Raw genomic sequence first — 21,304 nt, 5'->3', positions numbered from 1 at the left:
GCTTTTCTCTTCTCAGTGACAATATATTTGCACAATAAAGTATTATGTCTGTGTTATACATACGGCCTTTTGATTTTCATTCTCGTTGTTTTGCTTTGAGATAAAAAGTATATCCTAACATACACTAAGATGGAGCTTTTTCAAAACATACAAACATCGTACCCTTGAAATCATATTTTCCTGAATATTTTATGTTCAGAGTCAGGAAAAGGAATTAACAAGGAAATAAAAACAGATGTTAGAGTAATGTCCCCAAAAACTGTGAAATGCTTAAAAAAATATGCCTTATTTGGTTTTAAGTGAATTCAGCAGCAATAATGCTGGAAGGATTCTGTTAAAAAAAAAAAAAAAGACAGGTTTGCAATGCTTCAAATGTAAACCACACACGCATTTGCTTTGATGTTGTTTGCAGCTCCTTTTATTCATTGCCTGGGAAAACGCAGTTTAATTTTTTTTCAAGTTCATGAAAGAATGCTCAAGGTATGCAAAGGACTTCTGGACAATTGTGTAAATATATCTTCATAGAAAACTCTATGCCAGAAGTGTTTGTGTGGCCATCTTGAAATCTCTTCAATCCTCTAGCCTCCTTTTTATGAAAGTGTAAATGATGCAAAAAGCAGGCAAAAAAACCCAAAACCAAAACCAAGCACACCATAATTTAGATGGTCTTGTGTACTAAACTAGCAAACAATCATTCAAAACAAGCAGTCTGTGAAGAGCCTCAGTAATTTAAAGGTACTTGTTTAGTTTGGTCAGTATTTGTACAAACAAATACATCAACAAAGCTGCATGGATTAAAAAGAGAAGAATCCCTGCCGTACAGTTCAGGTCCCAGAAGCAATCTAGTGGCAGCATCCTGGAGTTCTGTGGATGCCTGTCCAGTCACGGTGGAAACATTTACAATACTTTTAGGGCACTCACAAAAGACTGTTCCATCAAGGACAGCTGACGCTGAGACATCCTATTTTTGGCTGGAGGACATGATGGCAACCCTGGAATACCCTTTTTACATTCATGCTTATGCCACAAGGTCTCCATATAAAGCTCTTCTAGTGTTCACATACAACTCTCTGATCCCACACAGGAGCCCTACCTGACTTGAGTGATTATTCTCCTCTGCTTTGAGGCAAAAGGCTAAAGAGACCTGTGCCAGGAGTTGGACCTCTGGACATCCAGCCTCTTTCATAGCTTTCCTACTTGCCTGATAGGTCAGCCTGCAGACATGAATATCACCTAGCATCATGGCGCAAGCTAGTGAACAAAATGATTGAAGGCTGTGTATAAGGGGAAGTCAAGGACATGGGAAATAACGCCTTCTCCTGGAGTATCAAAGCAGGAGACTAGATATTCTGTCAGTGACACAGACTCTATTTCTGATGAGCAAAAAACCCCAAACCACACACTATTGGTGGCCAGGACAAGTCACCTTTACTGTCTGACTTACGCAGGAAAGAGGCAAAGGCCTCAGAGCCAGCCCATGAGATTCTCAAGACCTGATGCCACACCTGCAACATCTCATCCTAGCTTAGGCTGTCTGGGCCCTGAGACAAAAACTATAAAAGACAAACAGCATCAAGAGCAGTCTTTCAGACCACAGCGTTCTCAGAAGTCCACTTTTCACAGAAGCTGTTCCTCTGTGCACAGGGCCTGAACAGAACCCAAACCCAATAAAGACAGACAGAGCACACGCTGTCCATCTAACTCTGGCCTCCAAAATTACGACTAAGAGCACAGATCAAGGCTTTTAAATTATGGATCTGGAGACTGCTGTCTAGTGTTCTTGTGTAAGGGATACAGAATCAGGTCCCAGCATAAAACCTTGCACAGTGAATATCACTCAGGTTCTACCAAATTTACATACCGACTAGTGTGAGTAACCCTAGTATCTTTTACATCAAAATGTAACCTAAGAGAAGGTAATTGTTTATGATTCTGTTGCTTTTTTTCTTACTTCTGTATCAATAATATCTGCCATAGGATCATGTGTTACTGGATGTAAACAATGGAAGAGTCACTCCTGCATTAAGCAACTTTCCAAGTCCCAAAAAGAAACTTTCCAATATGCAGCCAAGCCTGGCTGAGAAAATAAGGAAAAGGTATAATTTACTGCTCTTTGGTAATAAATGTATGCAACGAGCCTACACACAACAGGCTGAGCTGGTATTTTCAAACCCATCCTCATTATAGAGATTATAGAAAAATGCAGGTTTCTCTTCAATGATTCTTTTTTTTTTTTTCTTTTGCTGCCTCACACATTGCCTTTTTGATGGATTTTCCTGCTTTAGGGGAAATTCTTCCAAACCTCTAAGATTAATCCTTACGGTAGTCGGTAGCTACAGACATTGGATCTGATCATTTGCTTCTTAAAATTCAAAAGGGAGTTTTGCCATTGATTTTTAACAGAAGTTGGATATTGAAACCCTTTATTATTATTTCTCTTCGAGAAAAAATGTTTTCAATTAATTGCCACACGAATCTTGGACTCTTAGAGGGGTTAGAGAAGGAAAGATAGAATGAAATAAGAATCTGAAAGTCATTGCTGATGTCAGTTTCTTCTCAAGAAAACAGTCGTGGCATAAATGTCACACATTCACATGCATCATTTATCTGGTTTTGGAGCTGATTTCATAAAGTTTGTTTCATTAGCAATATTTATTGTTACTCTAAACATCAATTTCTTGCCAACTCCTATCACTGCAGGCTAGTTACCCATGTTGCAAACTTGCTACCAGCTGGATGAGGAAATTGCTATACATATTACCTACTTTGGGAGTGGATATGGTCTGGTATATTGCGCTGGGTCAAAAGTCATTGCACAGTTTTAGAAACAGAAAGTACCAATGACAAATTTGACATGTTAATAACGACAATTTATGCTTCAGGATTCCTTGAGCAAAGTTTTCTGATCAGGAACATTAAGAGTGTCTCTGCTTAAGAGTGTCTGCTAAGGAAATACAAATATGTATCGGTTAATAATATCAAAACAAACAGTCATCAGAAATTTCACTGGTGCAAATCAAAACTATGTGCTGACATGCTATTGACTGACAAGGCCTGTTCAGGAATGAAGTTCAGCACAGTCTGCTGACTGAAATCAGATTCAGAGTTCAGCTCATTGAAGAAATGACCCACAAAAGCTTTCCCCAAAGGAAAACATAGAGTGTATGTGCCATAGTGAAGTGTTCACCTCTTCCTCCCACACTACTAGTATCTGTAAAATGCCACTGAAGACAATGGAAGGAAGTCTGCCTGACTTGTAGACTTCGGGTTTTACCCTCTTATGTTTTTCTTTTTTTTTAGATTTATATATGGATTTTACCTTAAAACTAAATGCCTTGGTCTTGATGCTTGCTCTATGTTACATCAAAGTTATGTACTTGATTTTGCTGGACCTGCTCCTAGTTAGATGTTTCACTTTCATAACTAATAATAGTTGAAATACAACTTTGTGCAAGAGTCAGAATCCATGAAACCATCATTCCTACCACTGGCTGCCCTGAATTTGCTCCAGTGTCTTGCTTCCACGCTGCAGCTGCCAACCCTCTGCCAATCACTCAGAACTATTGCAGCATAATTCTTCAAGAAAACTCACATTACAGTTTATGAAAAGTAAATAAATTTTTGCCTCGTATTTCCCAGCTCTGTCCTAGCTACCTATTTCATTATCTTTTTAAAGCCTTGGTTTGAGAAAATCCTTGAGCCTTTATTTAGGGCCAGGAAACATCCTAGTGTCACAAGTTCTTACCCCAAAGCCTCAATGTATCATCTTTCCTGTCTAAAAGGGCAAAATGACAAGTAGTCTTACTTCTCTGGGTATGTCTTCCTGGGGCAGAGAGAGCTCTCAGCAAATTCATGGGTTTGTGAATGGGGAGGAGGCATGTGAAGTCAACAGACCAGCCAAAAGTAACATTTCCCCTTCCCACGACATCTAATCCAAATGATGAGAAAGCTTCCTACAGCCCCTCAGCTACAAGGCTTCATGCTTCCTGGTATAATAAATCAGAATAAAAGGAAATCCCAGCTGCTTTAAAATGGCCATTCCAAAATTGAAGTGGGATAGTTATCATCAAAAACTCCTTTGCCTGCGGCATATCGTACTGCAAAACACATCCTGACATTGTTCCAAACACTGTCCCTCAGACAAGTGGTGCCTCACCAGGGATAATCTGCTTCATAAGGGAATGCAAAGAGAATATATGATTTGCCTCATTGTGAGAGGGCCAGACTCCAGGTTTCCTTCAGAAAAGGCACATGTCAACCCTTTTGATAGAAATTAGTAGAAGAAACTCTGTTTAGGTACAAAAGGCAAGGACTGCCTGTGATTAGGGTACAGCCTAGCAAATGGCAGACCTGAAGTCGAGAATCTCAGCTTGGTCAGAGGCTTTCTGTGTGGTGTTAGAGTAGGAGCATCCTGGCAGGACAAACCTGAATGTAGTGGATATTCACACATGGATACATAATCTCTCCATGCCTGTCTCTGCATGAAACACCATCGTCATCTGGATGGAGGAACCCAAAGGCTACAGTAAGCCCAGTCTACATTTTTTTATTCAGCTGCTTCATTCTTGGTTGAGCAGATGATAGCCACTGATACCAGTGGGAGCTTGCCTGAGTAAATCAGTGTGAAAATTAAGAACTAAGTTCTGAAACAGCAGTCAGATTTCTCTCTTCTCCTTAATATCATACATCTTCTTACATCCCAGTCATTCTGCCTTTTTAAGCAATTCAGGGAAAAAAAAAAGCTTCCTCTGTACTTGCTGCCTTGCTTCCCTTCCCTCCTCCTCTCAAATCAAATTTAGAAAAAGAGGTAAATAGGCTGTGGAACTGCCTCTTGCCTCGCCATTCCAGCTTGATGCCCTTCACAACAATCCCAGCTGACAGGTTCAGTGCTGAGCTGCACAAAGTGCTTCCTCTCGGCGTGGGTGGTCTGAGTCACTCTGCAGTGAATCTGACAGCTGAGTGCAGTGATATGGACCCGGGGCAACCAGCGGGCTGAGGAGGTGCAGCTTGGGTTACATTTGCTGTGCATTTGTTTTGAATCCCACGGGCAGGGCATAGCTGGCTGTGGCACACTACAAGGCTCAGTGAGCTATTCTCTTCACTTGAGAAGCTAATTCTCCTGTTGTAAACAAATGTTTAGATTAGTCATTCATCCATTCATTTGCAGGGCATCTACCTAATTATCCCTGAATGGCTGCAGGATGAGGCACTCAACATTGTCTATCATTTAGGCACAAGGAACTAATTTAAAATTCAGGCTTAGTGTCCAGTGATTTATAACATCTGTAGCTTAGACCCTGATACTACAAGTTACTCGAACAAGGCAGACCTTTGCATCTAAGTGGTGTCCTCATCAATGAATCAAGGCTGATCTCCTACACAGACGTCTTGAATCAGGATGATGGAATCATCACAGATGCTATGGGAGTTTGCCACAGGTAACAGAGAGTGGAAAGAGCTTCCTCCCACACCTGGATGCTTTGCATTAGGTCCAACTACAATTAGGAAAAAGCACTGGTATATAATGTTTGGAAAGTGGGATTCTAGTTCATAACAGTCAAGACTCCATCCTGCTTCTGTATCAGTCAGCCACACTTCTTGGTTATCCCAGAGTGTACTCAGCAGTCTCTGGCCCATTATAACTGGGAAGAAGTCTGGTTCCTCCTTACCCTGCCAGTGGCTTTCACTGTAATTAGCTATTCATGCTGCAACTGATTGCGTGCTTTAGCTCCCGGAATGAATAAGATCAACTACCACAGGTGTGCAAGGACAAGAAATTAAATATTTATAAACAGTTGTATTTATTCTGTTTGTTTATTACCAATAACTAAAGGTTCTTATCCTTAGAGAGAACTAGCTAACAAGGAAATTTTGCATGTTAAAGTGCAGACATTTCTGAGTTATGCCTGACCATAAAAACATATGAAAATGTTTACAAGGGGAAATGTTTATATTTTTTCACCATTGTTTAACTCAAAAATTGCGAAGAAGTTTGCTTAAAGTTTTCAGGAGGAAAAATCATCTTGGGCTGAAGCAATGCATGGAAAAAAATGATCCTAAAGGAGAATTTTTCAACAAAATATCATCATGTGCAGAAGGGGATAAGGTAGTAGAGGCTGCAACACACAGCCAGATCCTAAGATGAGTTGAAACAACTGAGACGGAGATGATGGCAAGTGACGGCTTCTTTTTCTCAACTTAATGGCACTACAGAGGACAAGGTTCAGATCCACAAACATATCCATAAAAGAGATCCCCAAATCTGCCATTATATACAGTACCTCATGTACACGTACATATTTATATATTTACATAAATCCACCACTATATAAAATCCCATTTATGCATTTATAAATATAGTATATATTATATCTATAAATCAATATAGCTATTTCTACATATATATATAAACCATACATGGTATTCACCCTTTTTGTCACAAAATGCATTCTCTCTCAAATATTTTGAGAATAGTGGCTTGTTAAAAAAGGAGTTGTCACATACAATATTTAACAGATGTCTGGTTTTAGATAACATGCCCATTGACAAGCTGTGGTTCTCACCTGAATACTTTTATGCCCTAAAGCTTGGGTTTGCCTAAATTATTTCTCTTCTTCCTCCTCCCCTACCCATACCATTCCCCCTTTCTCCTCTCCTGCCTCTCCAGGGTCTACTCATGAGGCAGCTACAGGGCTGAGGGGTACACTGCAATTTTGGTTTGCATCTGGTGTGAGAAGCCTGGCCTCTTACTTACTCCCTAGCATCCCCGTGCTGCTTCCTCTCAGGTTCATTTCCCTGAGGACAGCTGAAGTTGGATTGTATCCCAGGGCTGCAAGACTGAGTTATTTGGTGATTATTTGCATCTCTGTCCTCCTGGGTTCTGTTGAGTCATGGAGATACTCCTTGGAGTTTATAACAAACACACTTTAGAATGAAAAAGAAGGCATGTAGATATTTCCCTTTGGAATTCTCTATCAGATGCTTGATATTTGTCCTCGGCTAATTCATCTGTAGTGTACTCCTTTATCCCAGTGTTTGACCTGCTCCTGCTGGAACAGTGGATGAGTATAAGTGGATGCATGGAGATGAACGTGATCAAACGATCTCAGTGAAAGCTGAATGGCAGCAACAGAAGACTCTCTACAAAGCCGAATTACACCAAAAATGCCTAGTTGTTGGGCTTGCTCTCTGTATCCATTTATACAGGCCAGATGCTGTACTCAGAATTTCAAACATAATTTCATAAGTATCAGCGCAACTTTGGGTGATGGAGTTACATTTTCTCTTGAGCAAAGTGCAATCAAGATTCCAAAGGGACCAGACTTCCAAATTATAACTACTGAGGACAATGGCACAGTGCTAAACATGTTAAAATGAAAATAAATTACTAATGATATTTTATTTGAACAAACTCAGTTCTTTAAAGTTTCTTTCTTGACTCTTGACTTCCAGATAACAGAAAACACTCTAATGCTACGTCTTAAATGACTTACAGTGGACACACTGACCTCAGATCCTAAATCGGAGTCTTTTAACGGTATGCAAATGATGGATCAAGTCACTAAGATGTCAGCAATCCACACTTGCAGATAATAAAGAGTGCATACAGTTCCACTCTGATAGACATTGCATCTTGAGAGAGGTATTTCTGTGAAGCAGCAGATCCAGCTTCTGGATCCCACCTAGTGGAAATCAGGAACTGCTGTCTCCCTGATGGTGTGGTTACTAAATATGTAACTGATGGCACCTTGCCACTTCAAGAAATAATTTCTCCCAGTTCCATCTGAGTTTCCACCAACATACTTATCTCCTTTAATGTGGAAAAGCAAACTGTGGAGCAACCTTGAAAAAGTACTGATCTCTGCCATAGCTTAGCAGCAATTTAAGTAATTGTGAAAAACAGCAAGCACATATGTACGCATAGAAGATATATACATGGTGGGCACCAGCTTTACAAAATTAGAATACTATTGACTTTAATGGAGTTTCTCCTACTTTAGACAGGTTTGAAAGATGACCAAATGTCTGGCAGTGCATGCCACTAGTGACGTCAGTCACTCCAGAAGGGTGATGCATGCAGAGGAAGTATGCACATGCTATTTAAAAAACTAGAGAATATGCTGGTTAAAGAACTGTTATGAAAGGTGGGAGAGTGAGAAATAATTCCCAAGTGTGCCCTAGATTTCCTTAGAAAGTGTGGCCAACTCAATACCTGCATGCCGCACCTCTCCATGAGTAAAATGTGAATGATAATTCTCCATTCCACTGTCTCTTTCAGCTGACCAAGAAGCTCTTATAGGCTGAAGGTTCTCTCCTGTTGTATATGTGTGTGGATTTTAATTTAAGCATAGCTGGGAATGCTGTGTACATGATTCAACATCATGTAACATTCAGTCATGAACTAAGTCATCTAAAAAGATTTTCCTACAGTTTTCTGTTGTAAAGAGGAACTTACTTCTACAAGAAAATACATATTTATATTTTGGAATCTACATATTTTTACTACATTTGAAACATTAATGAGCGGTTTTAATTTTGTGAGGAGTTACACCAGATAGTTGTGCTGCCATTGAGAAGGACCTCAGTAAACTGGAGAAATGGTCCAAGAGGAATCTCACAAAGTTCAGCAAAGGAAAACACAAAGTCTTGTACCTGGGGAGGAATAACCCCAAGCACCAGTAGATGCTAGGAACTGACTAGCTGGGAAGCAACTTTGCAAAAAAGGGGCTAGGCATCCTCATGGACAGCATGTTGAACATGAAACAGCAATGTGCCATAGCTACAAAGAAAGCCAATAGCCTTCCAGGGCGCATTTGGAAGAGAGTTTTTTTTTTAGAGAGGGGATCCTTCCCCTCTACTCAGCACTACTGTGACCACACCTGGAGCGCTCTTTCCAGTTCTATGCTCCCCAGTACAAGACAGACATGGATATACTGCAGTGAATCCAGTGAAGAGCCACTAAGATGATTAAGGCATTGGAGGACTTGACGTACAAGGAGAAGCTGAGAGAGCTGGGACTGTTGTACCACAGGAAGAGAAAACTCAGGGGGATCTTACCAATGTGTTCAAATACCTCTTGCATGGATTAAAGAAGACAGAGTTAGACTCTTCTCAAGGGTGCCCAGTGAAAGGACAAGAGGCAATGGACACAAATTGAAATATAGGAAATGCAATTTAAACATTAAAAAAAGCTTTTTTACTGTAAGGGTGATCAAATACTGGACCAGGTTGCACAGAGAGGTTGTAGAGTCTCCATCCCTGGAAATATTCAAAACCCAACTGGACAACTGGACAAGTCCCTGAGCAACCTGCTCTAGCTTACCCTGCTTTGAGCAGGGGGTTGGACTAGATGATCTCCAGAGGTCCCTTCCAACCTTAGCTATCCCATGATTCTGTGGCTGTATGGTTTCTATGCACTGTTCTCAGCTGGGAACATTGGACTCTCACAGTGTAAGTATTAACAGACACTAGGACTCATCATTGCTGCTATGCTGGTAATGTAGTAGTCTCATAGCCCTGCTGTCTTGCATGTAATTTCTGCAAAGCTACAAGTGCTCTAGTTTTTTTCCCCCTTTATCATGCCAAATTATGACATACAGTCATATGATATACGGTGATTGGTCCTATGTAAAACTATGGTTATTGCAGAAAGGGAAAGGGAATTCAGAAAACTTACTCATTTCCATGTATTCTGGAGTCAGCCCAGTAAAAGGTTCCAAGATGTAGTCAAGATCCCATTGCTGAGGGTCCTTTGATTGGTTGGTGTCCATTTCCTTTGGCTCAGTTCTTTCATCCTTCAGTTTCCTGAAGAGCTTCTTTAGCTTCCTGAGGAACAAAAGTTCAGACTGAACCAACCTTTTTTTTTTTTCCCCAAAAAATTTGGCACAAAATGTACATCACATTACTTTGGCGCCCCACAGGCTTAGTTTACACGACCTCTGAAGTTCTGATGCTGCTTATTGCCAGGTGACAGGCTGCTGGGGGCAGCAGTTCCTGTGTTCCTGTGTCAAGAGGAAAGTTACAACAGCATAACGCTGTTCAAATGGAATTGAACCAAATACTTTTTAATAGATGTTCCTCTCTAGATACGTATTGAATGGGCATCTTCCTGAAGCTCAAGCACCTCGGACCTAAGTAATATTAGTGATAAGTAATACTCTCAAAAACAACACACTGGGCAGCTCTCCCTCAAGAAAGAAAGAAACAAACAATATGTGCCTTCACACCACATATCTAGCACAGGTGCACTTTTCCCTCACTAAGAAACTTGGGAACTTCCAATATAGTACGCTTTTAAGGTCAAAATGACTGGACATATTGCCAACCAAAGAGGGTGTAAGAATGTACTAATTCCTAAACATGGTGGACTTATGAACATTTTATCAGAAAAACTGCCCGTTGTTCAAAGCAAAAGGAAATGAGCACCTTTGCTAATATATCTGCAGCACCAAAAAAAGAAGTGTCTCCAAGATACTGATAGGTCCAAAGCCATTTAGGACTCTAAAAATGAATATTATTGACTTAAGCCAGCCCTGTGACCACCAGAAAACACCTGCAGCTCTTCAGGTTCCAGTGCTCTCTTGTCACAAGCACATATACCTGAGTTTATCTAAATAGACAAAAAAAAGATGCTGCTTGTGGAACCTTAAAGGGGAAGCACCCTTTTTTTAACCAAAATGATGTGACAACTAATAAAAATAATAAAATATGTACATATGAAATGTTAACTATAAGCAAAGTTTTAATTTTACTAATGGTCTTTCGTCCCGGAGAAACACAATTCTCTTGCTTCTACCTGACGTGCAAACAGGGTTCAAACTAATGGAGAGAATAAGATTAATGAGAGAGTTTCAGTGAGGGCAGTAGAATTTGGTCTCAGAGAGGTGTATCACTCCTGACACGCACAAACAGAAATCCTACCTTAGTTGCTCTGGATTCAGTAACAAATTATTGCTAGAAAAGTGTCACTTGGGATATATGCAGTAACAGCCTCTTCAGTACTCCACAATGCAACCCATACTGGAACTCACTAGGGAAGAACTGGAACTCACTGGACCTTCTCTGCAAGTTTATTCTTAAGCCACTGGAAACTACAGAATTCTATAACTACTAACATCAAAACATTTAATGAGTTCTTTGGACCTCAGTAGGAATAGTAGTATCAATGACTGTCCCACTGAGAAGGGGATACAAATTTCACTCCCTGACAAATACATGAATTTCATATGTAGTGTAATCCCAGAGTAAAATTCATCCATCTCTAAAAGAAGAATAAAGTATTCCCAATGCCCCTCACAGATGACATTTTAAATGCATATACATCAATAACTTCATGCTATTTTACACATTGAGATATTCCCATGGAAAAATGTAATAGAATGAGATATTTCTTCAAAATCAAGGAAGAGAAATATAGTTGAATTAGCATAAAACATCAAGATTTATATTTATTGTATGTCTTCATATTGCAGATGAAAATGATCTTTCACAAATATGCATGACATTATTTTATAGTTCTTCACATATGTGCCATATGAGTGAAAATCCTGATTAATTCCAGTGATGTTTTCCCAGTAGTGTAAGCAGGGCTCTCCCACAAACTTTTCCCCCACAGCTTGCTGTAAATCCTTTGAACTAGAGGTGTGTGGCCTGGAGACAGGACTGTATAGGGAAATGGTAGGGGTTTTCATTTGTACCTCCAGTTAACAGAACCGCTTTCTCAGACCCTAACTTAAGTAGCAGGGCAAGGCTGGCTGGTGAACACACTAAAGGCTTTGCTGGGTAAGTTTATTGCTTTGTTCCTGAATATACACTGAGCCGCACAGGAGCACTGTGTCACCACATCATAGCACAAGGCTCTACAGCAGCCTGGAAATGACCACAGTGGCTGCAGAATTTCTACACCGACCAGTGTTTACAGGACCCATTCAATTTCACCATCAGTATGGAGGAAATGGGGATTGGCAGATGCTCTTAAAACAGATCTAGATTGCATCAGGCCCTGTCAGTCCCAGGATCACAAAGCTGCAAAAATCAACAGATCAACTCCAGCTTTTGTTCCAGGTGCAGCTAAGATGTTGCTCATAAGTCTGACGATTACATCCTCAGTACTTTGGCAATACCCAGTTATACTGGGGCTAACCAAATACTTCAGGTACTCAGAACATTCAGTTTACACAGTTTTAATAAAAGGGTGGGGATATTTAAAATACTTCACAAGAAAGAATTAGATGGATCCTTACAAAAACATTTAGCTCCTACATCATGCAAACTCAGCCATTTCAAGACACTAAAATTTCCTTCCCCCCCTCTGCTTTTATGGCAATCAAGGGAACTTGTCTGTGACAGAGGTGATGTAGTATTCAGAGAGTAGGAGGCTGGGGACAGGATTTAAAACAGTCAAAGAATTCCCAGGATGCTCTTCCAGCATATCCCAATTAATTTCCTAATGTGAAGGACTCTCAGAGGGCAGTGAACAATAAGTTCAAGAGAGTGCTGATTTCTATTCCAATAAAATGATATGAGCTATAACTGTCCCTCACATTTCTATGGGCAGATGAGATTGAAGAGCATCTTGCTGTCACTGTGCAGCAGCTGAGATAAAATTTGGGTGTGTTTAGATGTGAAGTCTGTACATGTGTGATCTAATCCTCTGGTTATAGCACCACGGAGTCGAGTTATGGAGTTTAATGCATACACATAACTCCCCTGAGAACCCAGTAACTAAAACAATAGTTGTTGTTTTTAATGTTTATTTGGGAATACACTAAATCCAGGGCTCAGTTACTCAGAATAATTTTAAATTTTTCATCTGGCTATCTATAAGCCCAGCATGAGGAGTGGTACTTTTAACCATTTTGAGTTAAGCTTTGAAGAGTGTTCTTATTTTTATTTTCATGTAATTTTTAAAGGATCATTAACTGAAAGCAAGCCAAACTAATTCTTTCAAATTTTCCATTAAAAATGTACCTTTGTGTCATATCCAAGCATGTGAAGTTTCAGACCAAACAGAAATGTGTCAGAAAGGTAAAGGAACAGAGAACAGGGATTTGCACAGTGTTATTCTCCAGCTACATAGCAGTAGGGCAATGAAAATGAGTTTTGCAGAACTCTATAGCTGCACATACGATTGTGTTATTAAAACTGAGTAAGCTTTTTAAATGCACTTGTGTGAAACCTGTTTTTTAATTACTGAGATCAACATTTTTAAACAAAGTTGACAGACAATGATAATCAAGAGCTATTTTATCTTCTGATTTCTGCATGCCAGGCAGCCCCACCAGTGAGAAAGAGATAGGTTTGCTCATTCAGGATGAGTCTCCGAGAAGCTTTGTGCTGAAGAGGCACATGCAGCAAAGTTTCAGGACCCCACTAGTAGCCATATGAATCTGGACAAACAGAGGAAACAGTAGGACTGTAGAATAGCCATTATTTCTGGTCCTTTTGCCAGAGAATATCAAAAAGCAAGATACATTCTTGAGGAGACAATAGCATGAAGGAAGAATGAATGTAGGATCAGGGAGAAAGAAAATGAAGAACAGGGTTTTATCAGAAGGCTATGTCTAGATCAGTTAAAAATGATGCTGCAGTTTCTCACAAGGGATTGGCACCGAACTGCTGTGTTAGATAAGAGGTGGGAACATGGTTTAATTATGCTGTTTGTAATTCCTAATATAACCAACAAGCATCCCATTATGCAAGGTAATCAGCATCTGAAGAGAGCAAAAAATCATACAGGAAAATGCCCCACCCCTGAAGAACCCACAAGATTTTGAGAAAAAAGATGAGGAAAAGGAGAGAGAAATCAAAATCAAGTAATCCTGGCTGGGCTGCAAGCACATGGTGCACTTAAATGAATCCTCCCTTTAAAAAAACAGACAGATGATTCAACAGTTACTCTATTCATACAGTAGCAGGAAAAGGAGTGGCAGGATTTGGGGGATCTAGGATAAGACATGAAGGTGACTTGGGAAAAATGAGAAATTTGTGGAGTGAGACAGAGTGGAACGTCTGGAGGCTGGAGAGGCAGGGCAGCTGGGAGGCAGGTTGAAATAGGACAGATGCAGGAAAATTACTTTGTTGGCACAAGTCTTTGTGTCTTCGGTGGCTGTGCAGTCCTCACGATGTATCTCCACCAGAGCTTGCCAGAAAGATTGGAACTGAGGATCAGTTTACCAATTTCTCAAGACTCTCAGTTAACAAATGCCCTTGGGTTCTGCAAAGGCAGATCACCTGTGACAGTCACCAATAACTGGATTTTAAGTATCCAAGGCAATACTTGCTGTAACAGAGATGCAAATGGAGACTCTACATGAAAAGACAGAAACCCCCTAGAATCCATCTGCCAGGGATTAATGATTATTTATATCAGGTGGTTTTTAAGGCTATCTTTCCAGTTGATGCTCTTTCCTTTGTAGCATGATAGAAAAGGGCTCAGGGAGAAAGCTAGACAGAAAAGACTGTTAGGTTGATGAGCACTTGTATCTAGAGAAAAGGAAGTGCAGTGACTCACTCTCGTGTCCTTGCCTGTAATTTTGTTTGCTGCTTTGGGGAAGGACCACTGAACGTCCAGGCTTTTCTTCAGTCATATTTCTACAGTCTGTTCACATAAGGAGAGACCTTCTCATGTTCACAGGTAGGGGGTACAAGAAGGAGACAAGGGGACATCAAGAAGACTTTAATCTCTCATCCTGTTCCACAAATTTATGGTATAGTCACGCTTTCTTGGCACACTCAGACCTCCTGGATTCTACAGGAGTTTCAGTTGTGTTTGGGATTTATTGATTTCTCAAACAGAAGAAAACAACAACCAAAAAAAGAAAAAAAACCCACTCCATTAATTAAGAATAATTTATTAAATGTGAAAGGCAACAAAAAAGATGATAGCTATGAAAGCATGTCTTTAAATTGATTTTATTAACTCGTGGTATTCTCATCCAGCATAGTTAAGTATATTTTCAAGTAAGTGATGGAAACTGATGTTGGATAAAAAGAAGAAAATCATGGCCCCACTAAAGTCAATGGGAGTTTTGCCATTGACTTCAATAGGGCCAAGATTTCACCCTAAGAGTTTATCACCAGGGTCAAAGAGTAATAAAATAACCACATGGATTTTTTTCAGTAAGTTCAGAAAAACAGAACTGAAGAAAAAGAGATTTAAAGGAACTCTAGGTTAAGGCTTTCAAGCCCTGCAGCCTTTTAGGGTCAATTCTTGTGGCAACAGTGAAAGAATTACAGTATGTAATACATTTGAGTGAACTGTGGCATATTTACATATGTTAAATTTGTGCTAATTCCAGTCCCACAGAACATGCGTTTCAATTCAAGAAGGCTTAGTTTTCCATAATTCAGCTGTTGTTGCATTTACCTAGCTGTTCTGATATTCTTGGGTGCAGAAATTGAAAAAGAAATCACAGAAAGGTTTAGAAGACCAGCAAGTCACATCTGTCATAGCTGTGCAGCAGTTTCTCCAGAAACGTTGAAGGAAAAAGCAAGGATGTGTCCCAATGACCCCAAACAATGCAAGGCTGCCCTCTGAAGTTTAACTCCGTAACTCTTCAGCCAGCACCATGGATAAGCCAGAATGAAGACATTGAATGATGGTTCCCAATTGCAGCAACATTTGGGGCGCTAGAGACATAATGGATGGCTGTTGTTTATAAACTCAGTCTATCATTGAAAGAGACAGCAAATGGGAATAAGGCTTTATAATCTTCTGCAAAGCAATTAAAATGCCTTGGGTTTTATGGTGAATGAAGTCAAAAGGTTTTCTGAAAATAATCCTGAAATCCCAAGACTTCAATAAGGAAGAAAACTCTTTTGACCTGGTTCATTATATAATTTAGCAGAGAGATACTTCCATGTTACAGACATGTAGAGGACAGTTCCAGATTCTGAAGAACAAATGACCATTTACGATAGTCCCTTCTGCCTCTCCATATGGGTAAGGTTGATTGTAGCACTTATACTCTGCCCCCAGTGAAAATACAGGGAGCCAATGGAAGAATCCGTGTTATTCACTCTGACTTTCATTCCCTCCAAAGAGGCACAAGGCAAGGGGAAAAAAAATTGCAGCTGCTGAAACTGGAGATAGAAAAGATTAATCTATCTTTCTGCCACAGGAGGACTGTTCATCACAGTGCATAGCCTGTGCAAAAGTAGACACCGGAAAATAGAACAAGGGCCCGATGAAGACAGAGATATCCTGGGAAGGAAAATAAAAAACTTGTTGGTAGAAAAAGGATGATCTAACAGAGATGAGCTGACTGTAAGACATTACCAAGGAGAACAGGTAGTAGAACAGAGAGAATAGGATACAGCAGGAAGCCAGACGAGAAGGCTAGAGGGCAGAGGACGAGGGTATGTTTATCTATACATCTGTCACATCTGCTAACAACAGCATGTATAGACATAGTAGATTACGAGTGAGACACAGACATGCCAGAACTACTACCTGTGCAACACATGCATGTTTGGAGACCCTTTTGGTCTGGATTTATATGTGTCCATCAGACCTATGCACAGCCCTCTGAAAATCTGATTGATCGGTACTCAAAGTGTGTCTGTGTGCTTGTATATGTGGGGCAGATGAGGTAGAATAAAGCACCATTAAGGATCTAGTCCAAACCAGTAGAGTGGTCCATGCAGAAACAGAAGGCTAACTCTGATTTAATTAACTTAAATGTCCAGTAAAGCACTGTGCTTCTCCTGGTGCAATCAGGTGTGGTGAGAAGGGCCGAGCCCTACACATATACACGTAATTTTTTTGAGAATGCAGACAAGCAGAGGGAAAGCCAGATGTGCTTATTCCAGGATGACAAGATAGCACTGTGACTGAAATGAGGTATTTCTCTGGGAAGAAGAGGATGAAAGTATGTTTGTTTTTAAACAGTTATTCAGTTTTAAAACTTGAGGCCACCATAGGTTGTTGGCAGAAGGGTGGGGGAGCAGAAATGAGGGAGAAAAATGGGATGAAATTGTCACATTCTTGCACCAAGAGTTGTAGTGAGGGAATTGAGAAATAATTTGACAGGAATTTTCTGTTTGGACTGGATCAGCCTCTGCTTTCATGAGTCAAAAATAATAAATACAGAATTTCTAACATCATAAAATCCCCATTAAAAAAGTCCAGTAGCAGTAAGTTTTTGGAAGACGGAAAAAAAATCACATGAGGTTTACACTGAGAAAGCTTTAAACCTTCAACATGTCAGACATTTTGGGAATGATTTACCACCCTTTTCTCAAAATAAACTGTAAACTCAATGAGATGTAGACAGAAAACAGGCCTCCCTATTGAACTTTGACACAAGAATAATGAAACCATCCATAACCCACATTTGATTTGTTTGGGAATTTTTTTTCTCTCTCTATTTAAATTACTTCCCCCAAAAAGTTCTTGCTAGGAAAAGGGAGGAAAAGGGCTCATTTTAAAAATATTTCACAATCTTTTAAACATCACTCATCTTGGTTTCTAGTTAGCATCTTCAAGACCTTCCTTAGGGATGTGATCCAAAAGCTACTGACACCAGAGTTGAAAGATTCTGACTAACTTCAGTGGAGTTGAGGCTTGCATCGAAGCCAGACCCTTCATCTAATACAACATTTCACAGACCACTGCCACCAAGGATGACTCAGTTAACAGAAACAAGAGCAAACCTCCCAAGAGGCAGGAGCAGGACATTCTCAGTGGATTCTCAGTGCCTGAAGATCCCCTTGACACTGGAGACAGACCAAGAGAGATTTCTTGCTGTATTTGGAGCAGAGGTTGGAGACACGGTGCACTAAGCATCCTGAGGCAGACAGCCACCGAGCAGCGTGTCAGCTTCGCTCCCATCCTCTAGCTCCTGCATCATACTGACATACAGGCCCCTTAGAAATGTGTGGACTTCATCTGTAAACCCGTAAAATAGTCATAGATCAAATAATACATTTTAACATCTTTTATGAGCTATTGCTTTTCTACACGCCATCTCTCCTCCACTTTATACTAATTTGTATTCAATACTACTGCCCTGAAAGCTTCTCTAAAACTTCCCAAGAGATCTATCATACCTTGCCTGTTTTCCCAGGTTTCTAAAATTAATTTAGATCAATTATTTGATATATTCAATCACTTTCTTTAAGCCATTTACTGCAGATATAGCCAATTATTCAACATAAAATACAGCCAGATCATTTCATCACAACCAAAAATGTGATTTATTATCACATTCAATTAGAACCCACTGAAGGCAGTGGCAAAAGTCCCATTCAGTTGAATAAGGATCAAGCCTTTAATTTACTGTGTCCTAGGAATAACGCATAGTAATGGAGAGGGCTGGGATACATACGGGATTCCAATTTCAAACAGATTGTTTTGAATCAGTTGTTTTCCAAGCATAATGATGCTCAGCTGAATACAGAGTTCCATCAAACAGCCTCCTGGAGCACACTGTAATTAAACAAAACCGTAGACTGTGAAAGGAGTAAGAGAATTAATTTAAAAGCACCCACTTGGGAGAGCTACCGATGTCTATATGTGCCCATCGCCCCTGCCACCAATTTGCACAGGAGCACAGAGCTCGTCGATCATTGCTATTGTATGCCTAACAAGGTTTTTCATCTCCACTCATAAAACTGTATTATGGAAAATATGCAGAGCTCTGAAATAACTTACTGTGCCCTGGGGCTACTATATTTCCTTTTAAATATTTACTATATAATCAATGTAATAAACATAATGCAGTATCACCAATACTCTTCCAAACGGATGTCTCCCAAGGGGGAAGAAAGTCTTCAATCTTGCAAAGACTTATGTGTAAGCTTTATTGTAAAACCTTGAGTAAGTCTATCGATTTTCAAGGGAATACCCGCAGCAGTTAAAACGAATTTTAAAAAAAAAAAAAAAAAATGTTTACAGGTTTAGCACAAAATGGCTATAGCTTTTTAGGCTATTAAAGTTGCTAGACTTCTAGTGATCTACAGAATGAGAAGCCAGATTCAAGTTCCGGCTCTGCCGTAGGTTTCCGAAGGGCCTCAGTCAAATCATGTAATGTTTGCTCCTTAGTGCCCAGTTGTAAAGCATAGGAATGGTGAAGCTTCACCTAAGAAAGACCGTTAAGTACTCAAAACTGCAGAAAGAAAGAAAATACAGGTTCCTCAGATGGAAAATTTGGGGTTTGTCTATTTATGTTGAAGTTTTAACATCTTTTTTTAACAGGTTTTCTATTTTTCCCTTATTGTCTACACTCCACCGAAATACACTGTACACATATCTCTTTTTGTTAAGGATTTTTTAGTTTGAATTTCATATGTACTTACCTCTTCCATTCGATAACCATCAAACACATATACATAATGACCAGGACGGCCAACAAATCTGAAAGCAATAACAATATATGAAATAATATAAAAATACAAAAAAAGTTAACTTTAACATCATAACTGTTATTCATATCAGCTAAAATATTTCAGAATTAGCTACTTCAACATGAATTTTAAAAGACTCAATATCAATTCAACTTCAATTATTTAAAATTATTTCAAAGTAGTAAGCCTTTACAAATGTTTTTCTACTACATCTTGATGAAATAATTTTAATAAAATATTTTTCTGTGCTAAAAAATAATAATAATCTCTCTCTTGATTAGACAAACAAAACTGGGAACACATATCCTAACTCACATTCTCTTACATCTGAGTAATGCCCTGAGTGGAGTTATTTACACATCTATACACAGTCAAGGCCCTTCTGACTACATGGGGAGAAACAGTGAGATTGACTTTATTATAACCATAAAACACAAAAAAAATTGTTAAAAAAGAAAGAAATTGGTGATATTTTTCGTTGATGTCTTACAATATTTACAACTGCTGGTAAAATGTATCATTAATTCTTAAATCAATGATGCTGAATAGGATTAGTGAAGAATATAGATTAACAAACTTTACAGCCCCACAAAGGAACAGAAAAATGGTATGAAACAGGATCCAGAGGATGTTTTAAACATTTTTGCCAAAGTTTGAGCAAACAATCATTTTAAGCTTCCCATTCAAAAGCATGTGTTATATGTGGATAACTGGGTCCCAAAAGACAATGATCCTGAACCCATAGGAAGTCACACTTATTTAGCAGGACAGCTGAATTAGCTTTTTGGTCAATCAGTTCATTTGCCAAAACACGCAACTTCCAGTTGACTATAACTACTTCTTAATTTAACTTGATACGGGCGAATAGTGCAAAACACTGAAAAAGTAATAGATAAATTAGTTCCATAATTTTAAATGAAACAGGAAAATCTTTCTTTGCTAAATGATGCTTCAAGAAAAATTTGTTAAAATGTGGAAAGTGAAGACCTGTAAGCACTACCATTCATTCATAAATGCAACACCCTTTTTTAACTAAAAGGAATTCTTTTCTGAGGTGTGGATTATTCTTATTTTAGAAAGAAAACTAAAATGGTTGCATTTCAGAACAATGCTCTACTTAGAAGAGAGACAGGACAGTACTCATCATGCCCTGACATTCAAAAGCAAGCTTTAGACAACCCTGTTTATGATATTTTTTCATAGCTGGTGAAAGTGGCCAGTCTGAGAGTTAGGTAGCCCTTTGTGCCCATTTTTAAACACAGATCCACTAATATAGACATATATATACATATAAATACCTATATACATAAATATCTATATGTAAAGGACATTTATCCTACCTTCCTTTAAAAAAGGCAACATAAAAAATTGGTGCATAGGAATTCACAAACTTCAGTAGGAATGCCTTCAAAATCAGTCTTTCCTCAAAAGTTTTCTCTGTTTTTGGTACCTCTGGGGGAGGAGTGGGGAAGCAAACCAGAGAAATCAATTAGTAAATATGTAAACATCTCTGATATCCCCAAATACAAAACCAAACTGCAAACTTTGAGCTCACACTGTTTTTCCTTTTGTACTTTTAATTTGTACCAATGCACACTAGCTCTGTCACTGCCTCCTGATTTCCAGAGAGTCTTTCCAAATTTCCAGATGGAAATTGAAGATTCTTTGATAGAAACATTAATAATGACAACATAATGAACTTGATTATCTGATAGGTCTCTGACAGCTTATCCCAAGTTGCTCTTGGCTGTCTATCCAATATGCTTGGTGGCAAAAAACCCAACAGATCATGACACCTGGCCTGGACCTGACAATACCTCACTTTTCCAGTCTCTTTCATTGCCTTGCTGAGAGACCTGGGCAGACCACATCACCTTCCTCTGCTTCAGGCCACATCTGTGAAATCTTAGCACAGACCTCCTCTGTCATTTACTTTGACATCTATTATATTATTAAA

The 21,304-nt window shown here is 39.3% G+C and overlaps 1 protein-coding gene across 1 annotated transcript in view; it reads right to left on the bottom strand.

Annotated features, from left to right (window-relative positions):
• ANO2 (anoctamin 2, calcium activated chloride channel) overlaps positions 1 to 20,791 on the bottom strand; it is a 33,868-nt gene extending 13,077 nt beyond the window's left edge. Inside the window, exons 1-4 of the mRNA XM_009583194.1 lie at positions 20,688 to 20,791; positions 19,300 to 19,357; positions 18,330 to 18,430; positions 9,677 to 9,825 (exon numbers count right to left, since the gene is read on the bottom strand). Coding sequence (XP_009581489.1) covers positions 9,677 to 9,825; positions 18,330 to 18,430; positions 19,300 to 19,308 — 259 coding nt within the window. The 5' untranslated portion in view covers positions 19,309 to 19,357; positions 20,688 to 20,791. The remainder of the gene's footprint in view (positions 1 to 9,676; positions 9,826 to 18,329; positions 18,431 to 19,299; positions 19,358 to 20,687) is intronic.
• Between the last annotated feature and the right edge of the window lie 513 nt (positions 20,792 to 21,304).

This window comes from Fulmarus glacialis, unplaced genomic scaffold (genome assembly GCF_000690835.1).
Source record: "Fulmarus glacialis isolate BGI_N327 unplaced genomic scaffold, ASM69083v1 scaffold9558, whole genome shotgun sequence".
NCBI classification, from domain to species: Eukaryota; Metazoa; Chordata; class Aves; order Procellariiformes; family Procellariidae; genus Fulmarus; species Fulmarus glacialis.
This window is presented reverse-complemented; position numbering and strand designations above follow the sequence as displayed.